This window comes from Ptiloglossa arizonensis, chromosome 6 (genome assembly GCF_051014685.1).
Source record: "Ptiloglossa arizonensis isolate GNS036 chromosome 6, iyPtiAriz1_principal, whole genome shotgun sequence".
Classification (NCBI taxonomy): Eukaryota; Metazoa; Arthropoda; class Insecta; order Hymenoptera; family Colletidae; genus Ptiloglossa; species Ptiloglossa arizonensis.
In genome coordinates, this window is record NC_135053.1 from 12,396,484 (window position 1) to 12,413,609 (window position 17,126).

General features: G+C 40.0%; 1 protein-coding gene across 5 annotated transcripts in view; it reads right to left on the reverse strand.

Moving 5' to 3' along the window:
* The window catches only part of LOC143148066 (uncharacterized), a 113,682-nt gene that overhangs the window by 9,793 nt on the left and 86,763 nt on the right, over positions 1 to 17,126 (reverse strand). For all 5 annotated transcript variants that reach the window (XM_076313955.1, XM_076313956.1, XM_076313954.1 and 2 more), the window contains 4 exons: positions 11,354 to 11,520; positions 9,951 to 10,024; positions 9,779 to 9,877; positions 332 to 689 (listed from right to left, as the gene is read on the reverse strand). In XM_076313955.1, coding sequence (XP_076170070.1) covers positions 332 to 689; positions 9,779 to 9,877; positions 9,951 to 10,024; positions 11,354 to 11,520 — 698 coding nt within the window. The remainder of the gene's footprint in view (positions 1 to 331; positions 690 to 9,778; positions 9,878 to 9,950; positions 10,025 to 11,353; positions 11,521 to 17,126) is intronic.

Below are 17,126 nucleotides of genomic sequence, written 5' to 3' on the forward strand. Positions count from 1 at the left end.
AAATTGCGAATAAAATTGATGCAAATTATTTTACTCGTTACAATGAGTAAATACAGATTAAAATTAACGAAAATATGTTCGTGGAAATGCAACGATAGTTAAGAGATACACCTCACTAGTTACGTGTTAACGTTTAAAGATTACACTCGGGACTGATCTTTGTCTCTGTAGTAGTCGCGACGAAGGGACCGAAAGAGACTACACGAAGTTTCGTTCGAATCGACGCGCGAGTCTCGTCGCGAGTGGTGGGGGTAACGACAGAGTGGGGGGTTCTCTTCGGTGGCCTTGAGCGGCCAATTGATTCCGTCTCGACCGCGATTCTCGTTCTTACCTCGGTGTCTCGTTCGGGTCCCGTTCGCAAGATCTTTGCAAGTGTCCGCGAGCCTGAGCATCCCCGAGATCTCGACGCACTCGTATTGCGCGTGTTCGCGCCTGGACGCGGTACGGTGCAACATTCTCAGCTGAAAACTCCGTCTCTGCTCCCGGAACGGTCTCCTCTCGTTCCTCAGGGACGTCGAGTCATCCGAGGAGCTAGAATTGTCGTTCGTCACATCCGTGATCTGCGGTAACGTCGACGACGACGACGACGTCACCACTCCCTGCATCTCGTCCGGGATCAGGTTCTTCCTGAGCTCCTCGTGGTCCTTAGGGTGGATGAAATCGTACAGAGAGTTACCCAATAGGTCCCCCTGCAAACGTAATTCGCACGAGAACGCGATTTCGATTAATCACGTCGACTTTATTCATCGATATTGCGCTCGGTACACCGATCCATTAAATACGATTGATCGAAGATGGTTACTTTAAGGTCTTTCGATGGATGACCATTAAGAATTGAATATAGAAAGGTACGATGGCTCGATGCTGCGCAATAACGCAACATCGACGGTTTTGAGATCGTTTAAATGATTTTTTTTTCGATCGTCAATTAGTAAATTATTTTCTGTTTTTGTAAACGCAGCCGAATGTTTTTTTTTTTTTTTTTTAACGATGGAAGATGAATCCTACCGTGTGTTGATTTTATCCGAAACTGAGATAGTTTTTTTTTTATTATCGACGCAATGGAATATAGAAAGGTATGATATCCGTTTCTGAGCGTTTGCGAAAAGAAGAGATAACAGGCGAAAGATAGACTGGAAAATTGTATTCGTCGGTTGCGCAGTATTGAAAAGAAAAATGATTTCGAATGCGAAGCAGGATACAAAGAAGCGGCACAAACCGTGTCTGCTGACCTCGATAACTGTTTAAAGTTTAAAGGGTGACCCGTTTGCGAGGATGACGTCCTCGCGCTACAAAATGCAATAAACGACCGTAATACCGTCACGAGTGTCTAATGTCCGTAAGTTATCCGTGCTATTAGTGGGTTTGCAATTGTTGTATTTTATCATTTCGTAAGAACCTTGGAAGTTGACAAGGACCTTGGATACTCTTACAGTGTACGTGAAGAACCGTCAAGGTTCTCGGTGATAAGTGTTTCGATTCCGTGTTACATAATTACAGATCCGATACGTAAATTTACAAATTGACGAATTTTTTTCGACCCGATTTACGAAACGAACGTGTGGAATTTCTATTTTGAAATTCTAATTCGTCGATGATAAATCGTAATTTTTTTTCCCCTCGATTTCGCGTGCAAGTATTTTCTCATTCTCGCCTGGGACCGTCGGCCGCACGTGTCAACGGTTCGCTCGTGCTCGATGAATCGCAAAGAGCCCCGGGGAGGGATAATGTTCATTCAGTTATCCAGGGAAAAATCGTTTCACTTATTCGGAGATTGCTGTACATTTTCCTGAAGTTTGACCCCAACCTTTGCCAACCTCCTGTAGATACCAACGAGATCGCATTAACCACGAAGAGAAACCGGGAGAGGATACAGTAGAACGTTGATTATCCGAACGAGCGATTATCGCGGAACACAAAACGAGACATTAAACGGGCTTGGAGTAAATTATACAACGATTTAAATGATAATGCGAGCCAAATTGAAACCGATCGCAGCGACTCGGAGGGGTTTGGTTCACTGTATATACGGGAACTTGGAGATTGCAATTATGACGATATTCAGCCACAGCTACAAATAGACAAAGATGATCCAGAATACAAAATTATTGCCGAGGATGATATTGCTCCATCGATTTTTGAGTCTCTTTCGACTGTACGGACGAAGAAATGACACCATCTACCATTCCATCGCACTGCAGAGTTGAAAATGCATCGTACCTCGCAACATCGGTGGTTTGGGTTACTGGGATTAAACGGACCCTTGACCTTGCTTAAACAAAGATTCTATTGTCGTATCGTACTTTTCTTCATTTCTTCGGAGAAAGTGGTACTTGACGTGTAAATGTATCGAGTAACTATTTAGACGACCACACTCTGACACTTCTACTCTATAAACAAGGGACACTATCGACGATAAAATAGTCGACATAATAATAATATTCGATATAAAATTAGCGTCGTTAAAGTCTTCTAACTGAGAGATAGATAATAGCTTAATAAACTTTTAATAGAGCCGATTGCCAAGATGAGGATGAAACAATTCAGAATCTCTCGAGTAGTTGGTTGGATAACCACCCTCTGACACTTCTATTCTATAAACAAGGGACATACACTATCGACGATAAAACAGTGGACGTAATAATAGTATTCGTTATAAAATTAGCGTCGTTAAAGTCGTCTAACTGAGACAGACAATAGTCCAACGTACTTGTAACCGAACTGATTGCCAGGATGAGAATAAAATGAAAGATCACTCGGGTAGCTAGTCGAAAGACCATTCTACGATACTTCTAATCTATAAACAGGGGACGTACACTATCGACGATAAAACAGTGGACACAATAATAATATTCGATATAAAATTAGCGTCATTGAAGTCTTCTAACTGAGAGATAGAGATGAACTTTTAATAAAGCCAATCGCCAGGATGAGAATAAAATGATCGAAGATCACTCGGGTAGCTAGTTGGACAACCACCCTCTGACACTTCTAATCTATAAGCAAGGAACACTATCGACGATAGAACAGTGGACGTTGAAGTTTTCTAACTGAGAGACAGATAATAGCCCGATGAACTTTTAATAAAGCCGATTGCCAGGATGAGGATGAAACGATCGAAGATCACTCGGATAGCTACTTGGGCGACCACCCTACGACACTTCTAATCTATAAACTAGGAACGTACACTATCAACCATGAAAGAGTGGACATAACAATAGTATTCGATATAAAATTAACGTCGTTAAAGTCGTCTAACTGAGAAAAATAAGTCCAACCTACCTTCGGTTACTTGTAACCGAACCGATTGATTGTCAGGATCAGGATGAAACGATCGATGATCTCTCGAGCATCCGCATGGACGACCACCCCGACACTGCTCGGTTCGTTCGCGAGGAATAGTGAAAGTGTTGGTTCTATCGATCGAAGTTTGTTCCGTAGGAACCGTGGCGCTCCAGATTCGAGCGTAACGATAATTCGACACTCGAGCGTAACGAACCCGCTCGTTCGGCCGAGTTTTCCCGACTCCGGGTTGTAAGGACACTTGGCACGGGGGTTAGGTCGTCGGAGGCGACAGAGGAGAAAGAAGAGACCACGGGTGAAACGGAGGCAGCCTGACGGCTTGTTTGCGCGGGATCCTCCAGATTTTTTAAGGAGATACTCGCAATCAGCCGAGTATTGTTCTCAAGGAGAAACTCCCCGTGGTGAAAACGAGCCCTCGTCGCCGGCGTGGTGCACCGTGGTCGCGATTAAATCGCGACGGGGTACCCGGGGATGCAGAAAAGGAGACCAACCGAGGAACGTGGACAGGTTCATCTGCGTCTGGTGTACAAACCGGAGAGATTTCGTCGACGATTGAACGCCTTAACCCTTTCACGCGGGGTGTTCTTGGCCCACGTTACCCCTTACGAGTTACGTGGAAGCGTTTAAATGTCCGTGTGTCACACCAATGGATCCTTCGTGGCGAGGGAGTGGCATTAGGAATTGATCTTTTCTCGATCGTTCCAATAGGTTCGATCCTTTTGCCCATGCAAGCTAAAAGACATCGGATTATCATCGCATTATTTGTTATCGAAAGGATCCAGACGTGCAACGCGCGCAAGTGCTCGTCGTTTCACGTTGAAGTGTAAGACCTAGTGGGCTATGGTAACCGTGACGAGTAGTGCCCTTAGCCCAGGGCAAACGGAGCATTTGCCCAGGGTTTCGCGCTAGAGAAGCCTCCACGCTTAGATATTGTTAATTACTTCCATATTGTACGAAACACGAACGAATGTAATTGAACTTGAAGGTTTACTTTTCTTTCTCTCCAATTTGGAGGCCTCGTGCTTAGATATTGTTAGTTACTACAATATTTGATAAGAAAGAAACGAATTTAATTAAACCTAGACGTTCGATTTTTTTCCTCGCCAATGGGGAGGTCTCACGCTTAGATATTATTATTTACTTTCATGTTTTATAAAACAGGAACGAATGTAACTGTACCGAGGTTCATTTTTGTTAACATACTTTTAGAATTATATTAAAATACATCTCGCACGTATTTTAGCAAAATTTTTCCCTGAATAAGAAAAAGGAGAAATTTGTAAAATCGATCGTATGTATAGAATAGAAAAAAATCGTGTCTTCAAGAATCAGTTATGTGGAATTTAAAGTAAATTTCTTTATAAAAGAAATTGGTATCGGTCATTTTGTCTGGTTGGTAAATCTAATGTTAAAGATTTATATTTTTCAAAGAACTATGTATCTTACGGTACTACGAGAGCAACGTAATTTAAGAATAATACGATACTACGAGAGTAACGTAATTCAAGAATAATACGATACTACGAGAGTAACGGAATCTGTCGGTTGTTTCAGCGTTAAAATACATTGTGTTGGGTTGTTCGGAAAGTTAATTTAATAAAATGTTTATACACTCTAAAGAAAATCGTGTTTCATTTTCACCCAAAAAAAAAAAAAAAACGAAACAACTATCCGAAAAATCTAATACATTACAGTGGCCATCGAGTGAAAACTTTTGAATTATTTTAGACTAGGAACAGTGGTGATTTCGCGATCTCTAGACGACCCGGGCACCATGATTTCTAGAGGCAGCACTGCCTGCAATGAACCAGACATCACGGTAGACCCCCGTTAGGTTTCGTGGAAAGTTCTCATGTTTTTTAATAACGCGTTTAATTCGCGTAATTTTAGCCAAGTAGCCACCACCGTTGCATCTTTTCCAAGGTGAAAGACCATTCTTCGTGCAGGTGTTCAACGACTTTGGTATCGTTTTAAACGTACCACTTATCTTTAATAAATGTATCCGGTTGTAAATTGCGATTCGAGGGAATTATACAAATACGTTGCAGTAATTTTCGTAATTTTATTCGTTCACGGTGTGCGAAACCTATTTATCAATAAACGAGACGCGATTAAGAAAGTTTATTTATTGATGCACGAGTTTTCGACGTGTTCGATTTACGGTCCGATGTTGAAGAAAAAAAATAAAAGAACTTAATTTTGAATTGACGAGAGAACGAGAGATGCATCGAAGTAACGTGACACGTGGCACGAAAAGGTTTTTTCATTTTAAAATGCATCCGCGGTGCGTGTCTTCCCTTTATTTTCGTCTCGTTGTACTGCACGCGTACAATCCCTGGTGTATTTCTCCGTTTAAACCTCACGCACCTGTACTGCATTATAGTTCACCTAAATCCTGTGGATTCGATTCGATTGGCGACAGCGACACGCGCAACGAACGTTTCGATTGAAAATCGAGCGTTCGTCACGTACGTAACTCGTTGTAGGTCGTGCAAACGACCTAACGAAGACAGTGTGCACGTTGAACGAGAAGGGTGAAACAGTGCCTCGAAAGGAGACATTTGTGGGGAAAAGAGAAAAAAAAAAATGTTCAAATTCGGCATCGCATAAATATGTAAACATCGACGTTGAATACTTTCGTCGTTAAATGAAATTAAACGAGATATGAATTTTATCGATTCGAGTATCTCGAGTCGATATCCCTCGTAAATATTGGAGAGAGTACACTCTCTCGTTGTCCCTGAAAACTTTCGTTGGAAACTATCGTAGAGTTATGAATTTCTTTGAAAATTGGACGACGATTGGATTCGTATCGACGAATGAAAAATCGTGTTCGACGTTTGTAGGCCAAAGTGACACGCACGAGGATACCAGAAATATTGGTACAAGGAATTGTACGGACTAAGACACTGAACGTGGATATTTGTACACGGAATGTACGAAATAAAACTCGAATCCAGAGAAATTTAATACGTTGAGTGGACGGTGACACAGCGATCGAGAGAATAAGGTCACGTATACGTGACAACGGCCGATAACCCTTGATCGACGATGTCACGGGCACGTGACAGCGGTCGTCAAAGTGTCCGGGTACAGGAAAAGCTAAATTACGAGATACTTGGAAGAAACGCATACGATAATTAACACGAGTCGTATTTTGAACACAAATGAAAGTTGAAACGTGAATACAACGCGAACGGAACACAACACAAACGGTTGAAAGTTTACAATTATTAGAGTTTGTTCCTTAAAAACAGTTTAAAGAAACGTAAGTTTGGAGCACTGGTTATACGCGACTAGTTGCACTGAACTGTATGGCGACCGAGAGTCACCTTTCGAGCGTAAAGGGTTGAAAGTTTACAATTATTAGAGTTCGTTCCCTGTAAGCGAATAAAGAAAATTTGGAACATTAATTTATAAATTAAGAAAGTTTGGAACACTAATTTCCAAGTTAAGAAAATTTGGAATAATAATTTACAAATTAAGAAAATTTGGAACACTAATTTCCAAATTAAGAAAATTTGGAGCGTTCAAGTGTAAACGTCATTGTGTCATCCAGTCGAATTCGTCTCGGTCGCGTTGTTATCCTTCGAAGTAAAAAATGTAGCTTTTCGTTAAAAGAAAAAACGAAACCGACGACTTTCGAGATTTTACGCGCGACGTGTTCGTTTGTTCTGAATAATTTTTACGCAAAATTGTTTCGCCATGCGTGTTCGTCGTATTTTGAAAATAATGCAAGAACCACCGTACGACACGGTACTTGCGTCATTGAGGTTCTAAATAACCTGGATCGATTGTTTGTCACCGGGAAAGAAAAATACGGACGAAGGAAACGTCACGGCGAGAATTGTTGCTGCCGAATCGACATTAAACTCGGTAAATCGTCGTCAGAGTCCAAGAGAAGACGTGTTTCGCGGGGAAAATATAAAAACCGTATGTTTCTAAACGGATGCGTATTATAATGTGAACGACGACAGGTGTGCAAAGTTTACGGCGAAAGAAGGAAAAAAAAAAAACGAACATAAAAACTATATTCGCGCGAACGTTTCTTATTCTTCGCGTGGACGCGAGGAGTCTTTCATACTCTCCGCGCTCGATAAAAATCGCGTTGGATTTTTGCATGAAAAAAGACTATGAAAAAATGCAATTACGAAGAACACGACGTTGTTAATTTCCAATTGTGAATCACCGAGATTATCAAAGACCCGAGCGAATCGTTGCCGAGCATCGAGGAGAATATTTTATCGAAATTAACAAGGAATATTTTTGTGACTTGAAAATTGTTAAAAATTCGAAACTTTGCACAAACGCAGATCGAGCGACTTTATTAATGGATCCGTTTTTCGTTTCGGCGAAGAAGCGATTCTAGGGGATGAAAATACACCCTTGAGGAAAATATTGATATTTAAAGAGTTTTTGAAAGATCTTCTTTTTTCCTTTTAAAATTTTTTTAAAAATCGAATGCAGTAAAACTTTGTATTAATTTTCTTTTCAATGTTTCTACGTTTTCGTAGATATTTACAATAATACGTGATTTCTTCTCTTTTGAAATTTAGGACCGATTCCTTGCAAGAATTTTCGAAGCGTGCATCGCGTGCGTGTTACGAATCAATTTCATTATTGATACGCTTAACGATTCGTGACTGGATGCTATGAATATTTTATGCACGACAAATTTTGCCGTAACGTTCGACAACCTGAAAAAAGGATCGCGGGTGCATAACTGTTGCTATGGATGCACGATGTTTGCATTACGTTCGTTTGATCGATAATTCCGAGCCCTCGGCGCGAGGTGTGCATCATCGTGTTTCGTTGCATCTATTGGGCTGCAATCGCGAAACGAATCGATGACGTTTATCAATTTATCGGCATCGAGATACCAGCGGGGAACGACAGATCCCTTTGCAGGCAAATTGAAGGTTTCGAATATAAACGCAGAGGGTCAATTGTAACACAGGGCGATTGTAACGCGTTGAATAATTTAAAATCTACCTGTAACGATCGCTGCAAATTTTGATTGCACGATGCGAAATTACGATCGAGATACACACGTCCACTTGCTAACAATGTATCAGGTTGTTCGGAGAGTCTCTACGTTTTCCAAAATGGAGAACATATAATTTAATAAAATGTTTGTACACTCTAAAAAAATCGTGTTTCATTTTCACCAAAAAAAAAAAAAAAAAACGAAATGACTTTCCGAACGAGCCAATAGATAACGAATAAATAAATGTAGCAAACGAAACGATTTTTCGATGATTTTTTAGCGTAAAATTGTAATGCAATTATCCTTTGTAAGAGTGCATTTTCTTTCTTTTAAACTTCGATCTAACTTTCCTGAATAAAATACCTCGTCGATGGTTAATTAGGTCTTTTAAGCATCTTCTTGGTGAAAATTTGTAATTTGATTTCAAGAACGTGGTCGTGGACAATTGTAACATCATCGATCGGGGTCAAAAGTCACGCTACAATTGAATGTCTATCGTCAACATTTCGTGGCTTACGCAAAAATGAAACAACAATTCTAGGAATTGAATGAATAAACGATGAAGAGTTCAGACCAGAATTTTTTCGGAAAGAAACAAGGATAAAGAGAAACGAAAGTCAATTATGTAAATACACTGACGCTAATGAAAAGGAAAAGAATCGAAGCATCGTACGCAGGAAAGAAAACAACAAAAATGAAGAGAAATGCGAGTAATTTGAATACGAGAAGAAAAAATGATAAAAACAAGAATAAGAAGGAATGAAAAATATAAGGATAAAGATCAAGAATTTTGAACAATGACCTCGTGTATCTCCCCTGTTGTGTTTATCGTGCGACAAACTTGTTTAGAAACGATTATAAAGTATTACGATGAAATTTGCAAAAATTATCTTTCGATCGAACACTCCGTGCATAGTGTCTGCTTGGCGCGTTTTCTTGCTCATTTGATCTAAACTAGAGGTTTATAAAAATATAAACTAAAAGTTTATAAAAATATAAAGGTTTATAAATATAAATAGGTCGTTTATAGACCTTCACATGGGTCTATAAAAATCGCGTGACGTTGGAATAAATTTTTCACCCGTTTAACGAAATATCTTTTCGAATGTCCATCGAAGGGGACACTGGTACATAATGGTTTAAGTTGTCCAAACGTGGGGGTCCTTACAGTTTCGTCTTCCTCTTCACGTGCCAAGAGGAAAACGGGGGAAGCGTTTCGCTTTTAAAAGCTGCTCTGTAAAATTTAATTGATCGAAACTTGAGCAAACTTTTGCGAGAAAACGGCCCGTTTGCCGCACGAGGATCCTCCTTTCGAACTTTTACATCTCTTTATCGGGTAAAATGCACGGGGAATAGAGAAATTTTTCACGAAATTAAAAAAAAAGAGAGAAACGATCCGACCGGTGTGATTTTTCTTTTCATCGATTTACGCAATTCCGAAATTTTCGCTCTTAAAGAAGAAACAATGCACGATGTAATAACATTTACCTCAGTGTGGCCAAGGTGTTCCTGGACCTTCCGGCTGACGTAAACAATTTTCCCTGTGGTCGTGATCACGATAAAGAAGCCCCCGCTTTGGATCAAGTTCTGTTACGATCAAGAAAAACGTAATTTTAACGTGTTCAACATCGGAGAACTGGATCGATGTGCGAGTACTCACGTCGATAATGTACTGTTCCAAGTCCAGTTTGTCGAGTTCTGGTGGTAGAAAATCAATTTTGCCACGTCCAAGCGCTGCAATGCGAAAAGAAACACGGGAAAGTTAATTAGAAGGGAAACAAGGAATCGATTTGTTTGTACATTGGACTTCTATTATTGTTCGATCGATCGTGTCAGGAATATACCGTTCGAGGTTTCAAGTTGTCGAGGATATCGCGCGGTAAGTAGCGACTCTTTACATAATTCGGTAGCAACAATGATCGATGTGTAAACGGAGCTCGAGTTCAATGTTAAAAACGTTTTACCGATCGAAGTTCTCGTTAATCGACAACCTGGACGCAAGTCAGAGTTCAATTGTCCTCGGTACGACAGTTGAAATAATTTCAGACGAGAAAATCAAACATTTAAATATTTCTAGAAGCTGACCTACCTCTGAACGCAAATTTCAATAGATTCGATTTTTTCTTTTCGCTATTGATAGGGACACCGATCGATAGAGTACAAAATGGACACGTTTATCGTAAAGTGTAGATGAAAATTTATAAATGGGAAGTATCTCGTTAGATCTATGGACACTGTTGCTGAAAAGTGTGGAGCACTCCTTGATCTCTGTAGAAACAAAGCTTTCTTATAAGCGTGTATCGTGTAACTCCTTTGAAAATTGACACACTTTCGTTGAAAGACCATTTGTCGCGTACAAGATAAAAATTGCACACTTCGAAGTGCAAACTTACACTTTTCCGAAAAAGTTTACTAAGACGTCTTAAAAATCCACGACGATGAAACGTACGAAATCAAATGCAATTATAATTTTTATCTCAAATTGTAATCAATACTTGATTAATACGTAACGATAATATTTTCGGTGAAACGTTCGTGTGTGCGCGAGAAAACACGTAAGTTCGTTTACTTCGAAGATCGAAGAGTGTCCTAAACTTTTGAGCGGCAGTGTACATTTATATACGTATATAAATATATATATATATAAATATATATACAATATATTTGTCCGTATAAAAACAAATGTAGGACTGTCATCGTGTTCGGTTGTTAAATAAAATACGTATCGACGTTTGGTTACGTGTTATCGATTGTTCAAGACAAATGATGGATTCTCCTTGTTGGAAAAGACAATTAAAGATACAGTTTGTAGGAACAGTTGTAACACGTGTAAATTCTAATTTCTCGATAAAGGAGCGAGATAACAAAAGGCCGATTACTCCGTTGTTGTTCTCTCACTCGCTCTCGATACCAAGCGACACGTGTCCGAAACATTTTGTTCGTGCAACAGCTTACCAGTAATTTAAGGTGGTCAAGTTAGGTGACTCACCCTGTATTACCGGCGTTGAAATTACAGCAGGTGGCAATTTCAACGTTTATTCGCTTTCTTTTGTTTCGACTTACTATAATCCGATCTGAGGAAGGCTGCCGCCAGTCTCAGTGTGGATATCTTGTCCAACTTCTTCGAACTCTCGGCGACAGTTGGCACGAGTCTACCCATTGCAGTGATGTTTGTGTTGTGATTGTCGCGGCGTTGTTTCTCCGCCTTGTTGCGCGCCGTTCTTGGATTGCTGCAACAAAAATCAATTTTTCGTTCAATATTCATCGTCGTCGTTGTATCTATCACGGTCGATTATCCAACGCGATGGAAATCGCTTAAAAGCGAGACAGGTTCGAAATAATCGGGGCCGACGGTTCTCAAACCTCGTGTACCCCTCAAATTTTAAACGAGGCTCTACACACAGCCTTCATTTCTGTTTGTGGAAAATTAAATCTAAAAATTTCGAAAATACAAATCTACCGATTCCTTTCCTTCTATTCGTAGATAACTCGACGAGTATATATACACTAACGGTGAAAACACAACGAATTATTTATCACGCGTTTAACTTTTTAAAAAGAATTAATATATTTGAAAAAACAGAAGGATAAAAACATTTTTATTTTTAACTAAGTCAGTAACTCCCTGTTTAACGGATTAATAAGGTGCGCGATGAAAAAGTGTCCGTACGTAACATCTTTCGAATTCTGGCGCGATTTTCTTTTCACGCGGGATACAAAATGCTCAGTGTTCTTATCGGTGAATAGAATTTCGTTTCTCGAAACGACGTGGTCACTCGGGTTAATCGAACGTGCGCGTGGACGATTCCGTTGCTAGAATCCGGGGTGAAAAATTCTCTCTCGAATGCGGGTGTCACTCGCTTATTTGGATCCGTGATCCCACGGGGCATCTGGCGACACAAATTCGAGATACTCTAATATCGAACGGTTTGCTTATTCGTTGAACGGAACTGTTGCTTCTGGCGAATGTCGTGGGAAATCTAACGGAGTCACGTGTTGAGTAACGCATCGACGCGATATCCGGTCGGGCAACCAAAACTCGAAGAAACATTTCTTTTATCGGATTGTAAATCACCCTCGCGAGGCGGTGGTAACAGGGTGACGAAGTTTACGGGTGTTGGGTTACGGAATTTATATCGAGTCCCGTTTCGAACAAAGAGACACGGTTCCGTCGTAACTTCCACGTTCCGTGTCTCGGAGATTTCGTTGTTTTCATATCGAGTTTCGTGCGACGGGTTTCCCACGTAGCGGGTGCAAAAACGGCCGCGAGAGTGCAATATCTCTTCGACGCTTCTAAATTTCCTCGCGTGTTCGAGCCGTGAGTCAACTGACAGCGGCGTGTAACCACGAAAATAATTCCCAATCGACAGAGTGGCCACTGGCCACAATTCTACTTAACGCGCGCGAGGAGAGCTTGCATTCTTCGCACGTGCGTGTATTTTCGTGTAACGGAGTTGCGACAATAAGAAATCCTCGCTTTCGATATTTTAACGAAGCTGTGCAAACGCATCAGATTTCCTCTCGAATTTTCCGGCACGATACGAAAAAACGTTGCAGACACAACTATTGTAATTTTTCATTTGTACACGTAGCGCGATGTATTCATGAGTTAGGTCTGGGTTAGACTAGATTGGGCGTGGAAAGATTCTGATTACCTTTTTTCTTCTTTCAAACGTTTTCTACTTTCAGTTTGACGCGAAAGAATATCGTGGAAACGATTAATTTTTTCTCTATTTGTGTGGTACATTTCCCTGAATTCGGATCAAGTTATTTAACGTTTATTTGTATTATTACCTAAAACCAGAAAGGAGAGAAATTTGTAATGATAAAAAGTTTCGAATAAGAAATGAAACTGTGAATAAAGCAATGTGCTCGAATAAACAAATTTTAATTGCGATCGTTCCATGGAAGGAACTTTCTTCGATTGTGTATAATCGTAGGTAGAACAATTAGATTTATCGAACGTGACATTGATATTGAATTTTCAGAACATAGTTAATCGTGGGTAATTATCAGCTAGTCAGGTACCTAATTATCCAGGTCACATTTTGCGCTGGAAAATAGTATTATCAAAACATGGGAAGCGAAAGAAATGCTAATTGGTCTACTCGAAAAGAAAAAAATACAGTACAAATATTTCACGAAAAAAAAAATACAGCACGCTTCATATTTCATTATACACATATATTTAACACACGTTGCAAATATTAATATTTGGAGCTGAGCAAAAACGATCCGAAAATAAAAAAATATGCATTACAAATTACATCGGATCTCGTGTTCTATTAATTTGAATTATTAACGATTCGGGCGGTACGGTAATTAAAAGCACATTAACGATATCTATACAATATTTGTTATAATTATTATCTCAATGGAAACATATATATCTTTCGCGGAATAGGTTTTTTGCTAGCTCGACTATAAATTGAATTAATTCCACGACCTTGTTTACGTTGCGCTCTTTGTTTCCACTTGAAAGGATACACTGTGTGTCTGATAATTTTCCGAGTGAACTTTGGTAACGCTCTAAGGCCAGATGTAACAAGAAAATGTTTCATAAACGCGCTTCGTAAAACATTTTATTACCGAGTCTGCGCGTTGATGGAAAAAAAAGGGCAACGAATATGGGTCGCATGCTTTCACCATAAAATGGTCTAACCAGTAACGTTCGTTTCTACTTTAAAGGCAGTCGGAAGAGAAATGTTTGTCACGTGTCAGACAGACCGATCTCCCTCGGTTATGTCCGACCGATAGAAATGTTCATTAGTCCACTCCGATTGGTCGTTTTATTTTTTTGCAACCAAGTACTACACACCATAGCATCTGTGTCACGGGTCCGACCTTGCTTTTTCAGGCGCTCAAACGCGTTGCGATCAAAAATTAAACATTACGTAAGTGTTTAACATCGGATTTTCACGGTACTCGATACATTACATTTATCTAATATTTACGAAGCTACGTCGAGCAGAATTTGTCAAATTTATCGTAAATTTTAACGAGTCGATTCCAACGGTTTCATTCGTCGCAAAAAAAAAAAGAAAAAAAAACAAAAACAATTAAACCTGTCGTTTCTTTCGCGCGTTGCTCGTTACAAGATGCTGCACGATAAGAGCACGAACACTAGGTACACTTTATCCGAGATTGCACCAATCCCGGATTACCTTTCAACCGAACCACGAACTGCAAAATTAACGTACGAAATTTCCCTTCAACGATAAAATCGATTTATCGTTTCTCGATTCCTCCTTTGGGTTTCACCCGAAGTTTAACAGACGCACGATCGAATACAGGAAGTTTCAAGTAGACAGTTACGATCGACTGGAACACTCTTTGAAACATATTTTTTCAAAGCGTTGTAATATTTACGTAACCAACTGACGTAACTTGTACACCGAGTTCTCGATTCAATTTCCTAAATAACGGTGTATTTCTTTCAAATTTGCTCGAATTTCAAAACAATTGAAATATATATCGACTGCAGAACAGAACTGCAGATCGCGACTGGTACGTACGTCCAATGGCGTAACCTATCCGATTCATGATCGTTGAAAACCTCGTGCGTGAATGTTAAGAAGACGTCACGGTCCGATCACTTTCGAAATTATTTAACACGTAATCGTGAACGTCGAACGAAACACGTTCAACAGAAATGACTTCTTCGTCGCGGGTATTTGAAAAAGGATTCAACGACCTGCGCGTCGCGCAATGGCGTACGCACTTACGGAGCCATCGAGGGCAGGAAATGATGAAGCGAACCATAAATCCATGCCGTTTGATAACTCCGTCCAGAGATAGCCGTTATTTATGCGCGTGTACTCGAGGTCTATATTGTGACTATAATCTACGCCTGGGTTATTAATAGAAATCAGTGGTGTAGTGCAGTGCCGACTGCAAGTATAGAAACGTTGCGTCTCGTGAACAACAAAAAAAAAAAAAAAAAAGAAAAAGAAAAAAAAGAAATTACGTTACCCGAACAGAATAATAGCAGATACAAAAGAAATCCAATTCGTCAGCTATTTTAATCCTTCAATTAATTCTTCTTGATAACGAAAGTTCTGTACTCGTAAATTTCATCTTCGCGAGCATTATCATCTTTTTAAATAGAGATAACGGTATTACGAATAGGGGACACATTACGTCAGTCGATTAAAGGATTCCTGGATAATTCAGAGAAGAGAAATTTCAAGCTAAATTTTAAACAAGAAACAGAATGGTCGAATGTTTTTAATTGAAATGATTCGATTATCGAATATTTTAACGTGCGAGTAGAACAGTCTTCAAATGGAAAGAGAGGTAAGATTGTTTAACGATCGTGTAACGATGTAAAATCTTATTTAACTTCCTCGATGAATTTCGAATGCCAGACTGATTCTACTTGTACGTACTGCCAAGTTATTCTAACGAATTCTCTTTGCGCGCAGCAAACGAACGATGAGCACTTTGATGTCGCGAGGTTTGTTACTGTAAATACGTTAATGAAAATATTTCGAACCCGGTACGCTGCTATTTACTCGACTTTAATTTATTTTACAGAGTTCGTTAAAACTTGGAACGGATCGGCGCCACGGTCATTTTCATAAACGATCTTCTAATTATTTTCAATGCGGCTACGGAGTAATATATTTGTTTTCGAAACGCTTTAACGACAATAAACAACCGATATGGCCTCTCGCGTACGGTATATCTGTGTATCTGGCTCGGTGCCCGACTTGGCAGTCGTCGACGCTCGTATTTTGAATACTTAATAAACTAATTGTATCATTAATGCACATGTTACGTCTGTCAACTAAATCTATAAATCGTCAGGTAATCGTTCGACAGAACCGCCAACATATTAGCTACCTATATTTACTGTAATTATAAATGCCACTGTGTACAGAGTGTCCTACGTTAATTCGTTCGATATTTCGCTTATTGTAGCATTTAAAGGTAAAATGTGAACGAAGAAAACGATTGAAAATTAATTTTTGAACATTTTCGATCCAGTAGAAATTTTCGATCGAATCGGTGGCAATCGAGATATCCACGTTCGATTTATTCTATCTTCTTCGTCGCTGTCTTTCGAGTCTCGGTAGCAATTTTTTTTAAATTCCATTTTTCGTTTTAAAAATCGAAAACCGTCGCGTAAGATATACGAGCTGCTCGTAAATGAATTACTTAACAAATGAATTCTCGAACGGCCGGATTCTGACGGGGAATTATTCGATTTCGAGCGAATAGGAGAACGCGAGATAACCGATGCCGCGATCGCTTTCATAATTGAGGCAACGATGCAGAGACAGACGAAGGTTTTGAAAATCACCGCGCGAGGGTTATCCGACGTTACACAATACCGAAACGACTTTGGCCAATTATCCCGGCGGCGGCCTTGGGACGCGTTATCGCCGCGATAACGCCAGCTGAAACTCCGCTCGAATGTTTTGATACAGTTACAACTGGTGCCCATGGGGAAGTGACCTCGAGAGGCTTGACAAAACAGGATAAAAGGCCGGTGATAATCCGATTCGACGGTATGTACAACCTTGCCTCGTTTTCTGCACGATCGTCTCGCCAGAGACACGGGAATTGGAGCGGTTAAAGGGGTCTAACCTAGTTCGCTGCCCTAAAAATTCGAACGATATTCGCGAATTTTTACCCAGGGAATTGTCGCGCGCATCGATCTCGAACCTTGAACGTGTATTACCCGGCATCTTGCTCGGATACACGAGTTTTTCATTTTTTTCTTCTTCTCGAGAATAAAGCGAGTATAACCTAGTTTCCAGTCTTGGGAATTGTACGTTGCTCGCGACTTTTTATCGGGGAGGCTATCGCACACATCGATCTCGAACCTTGA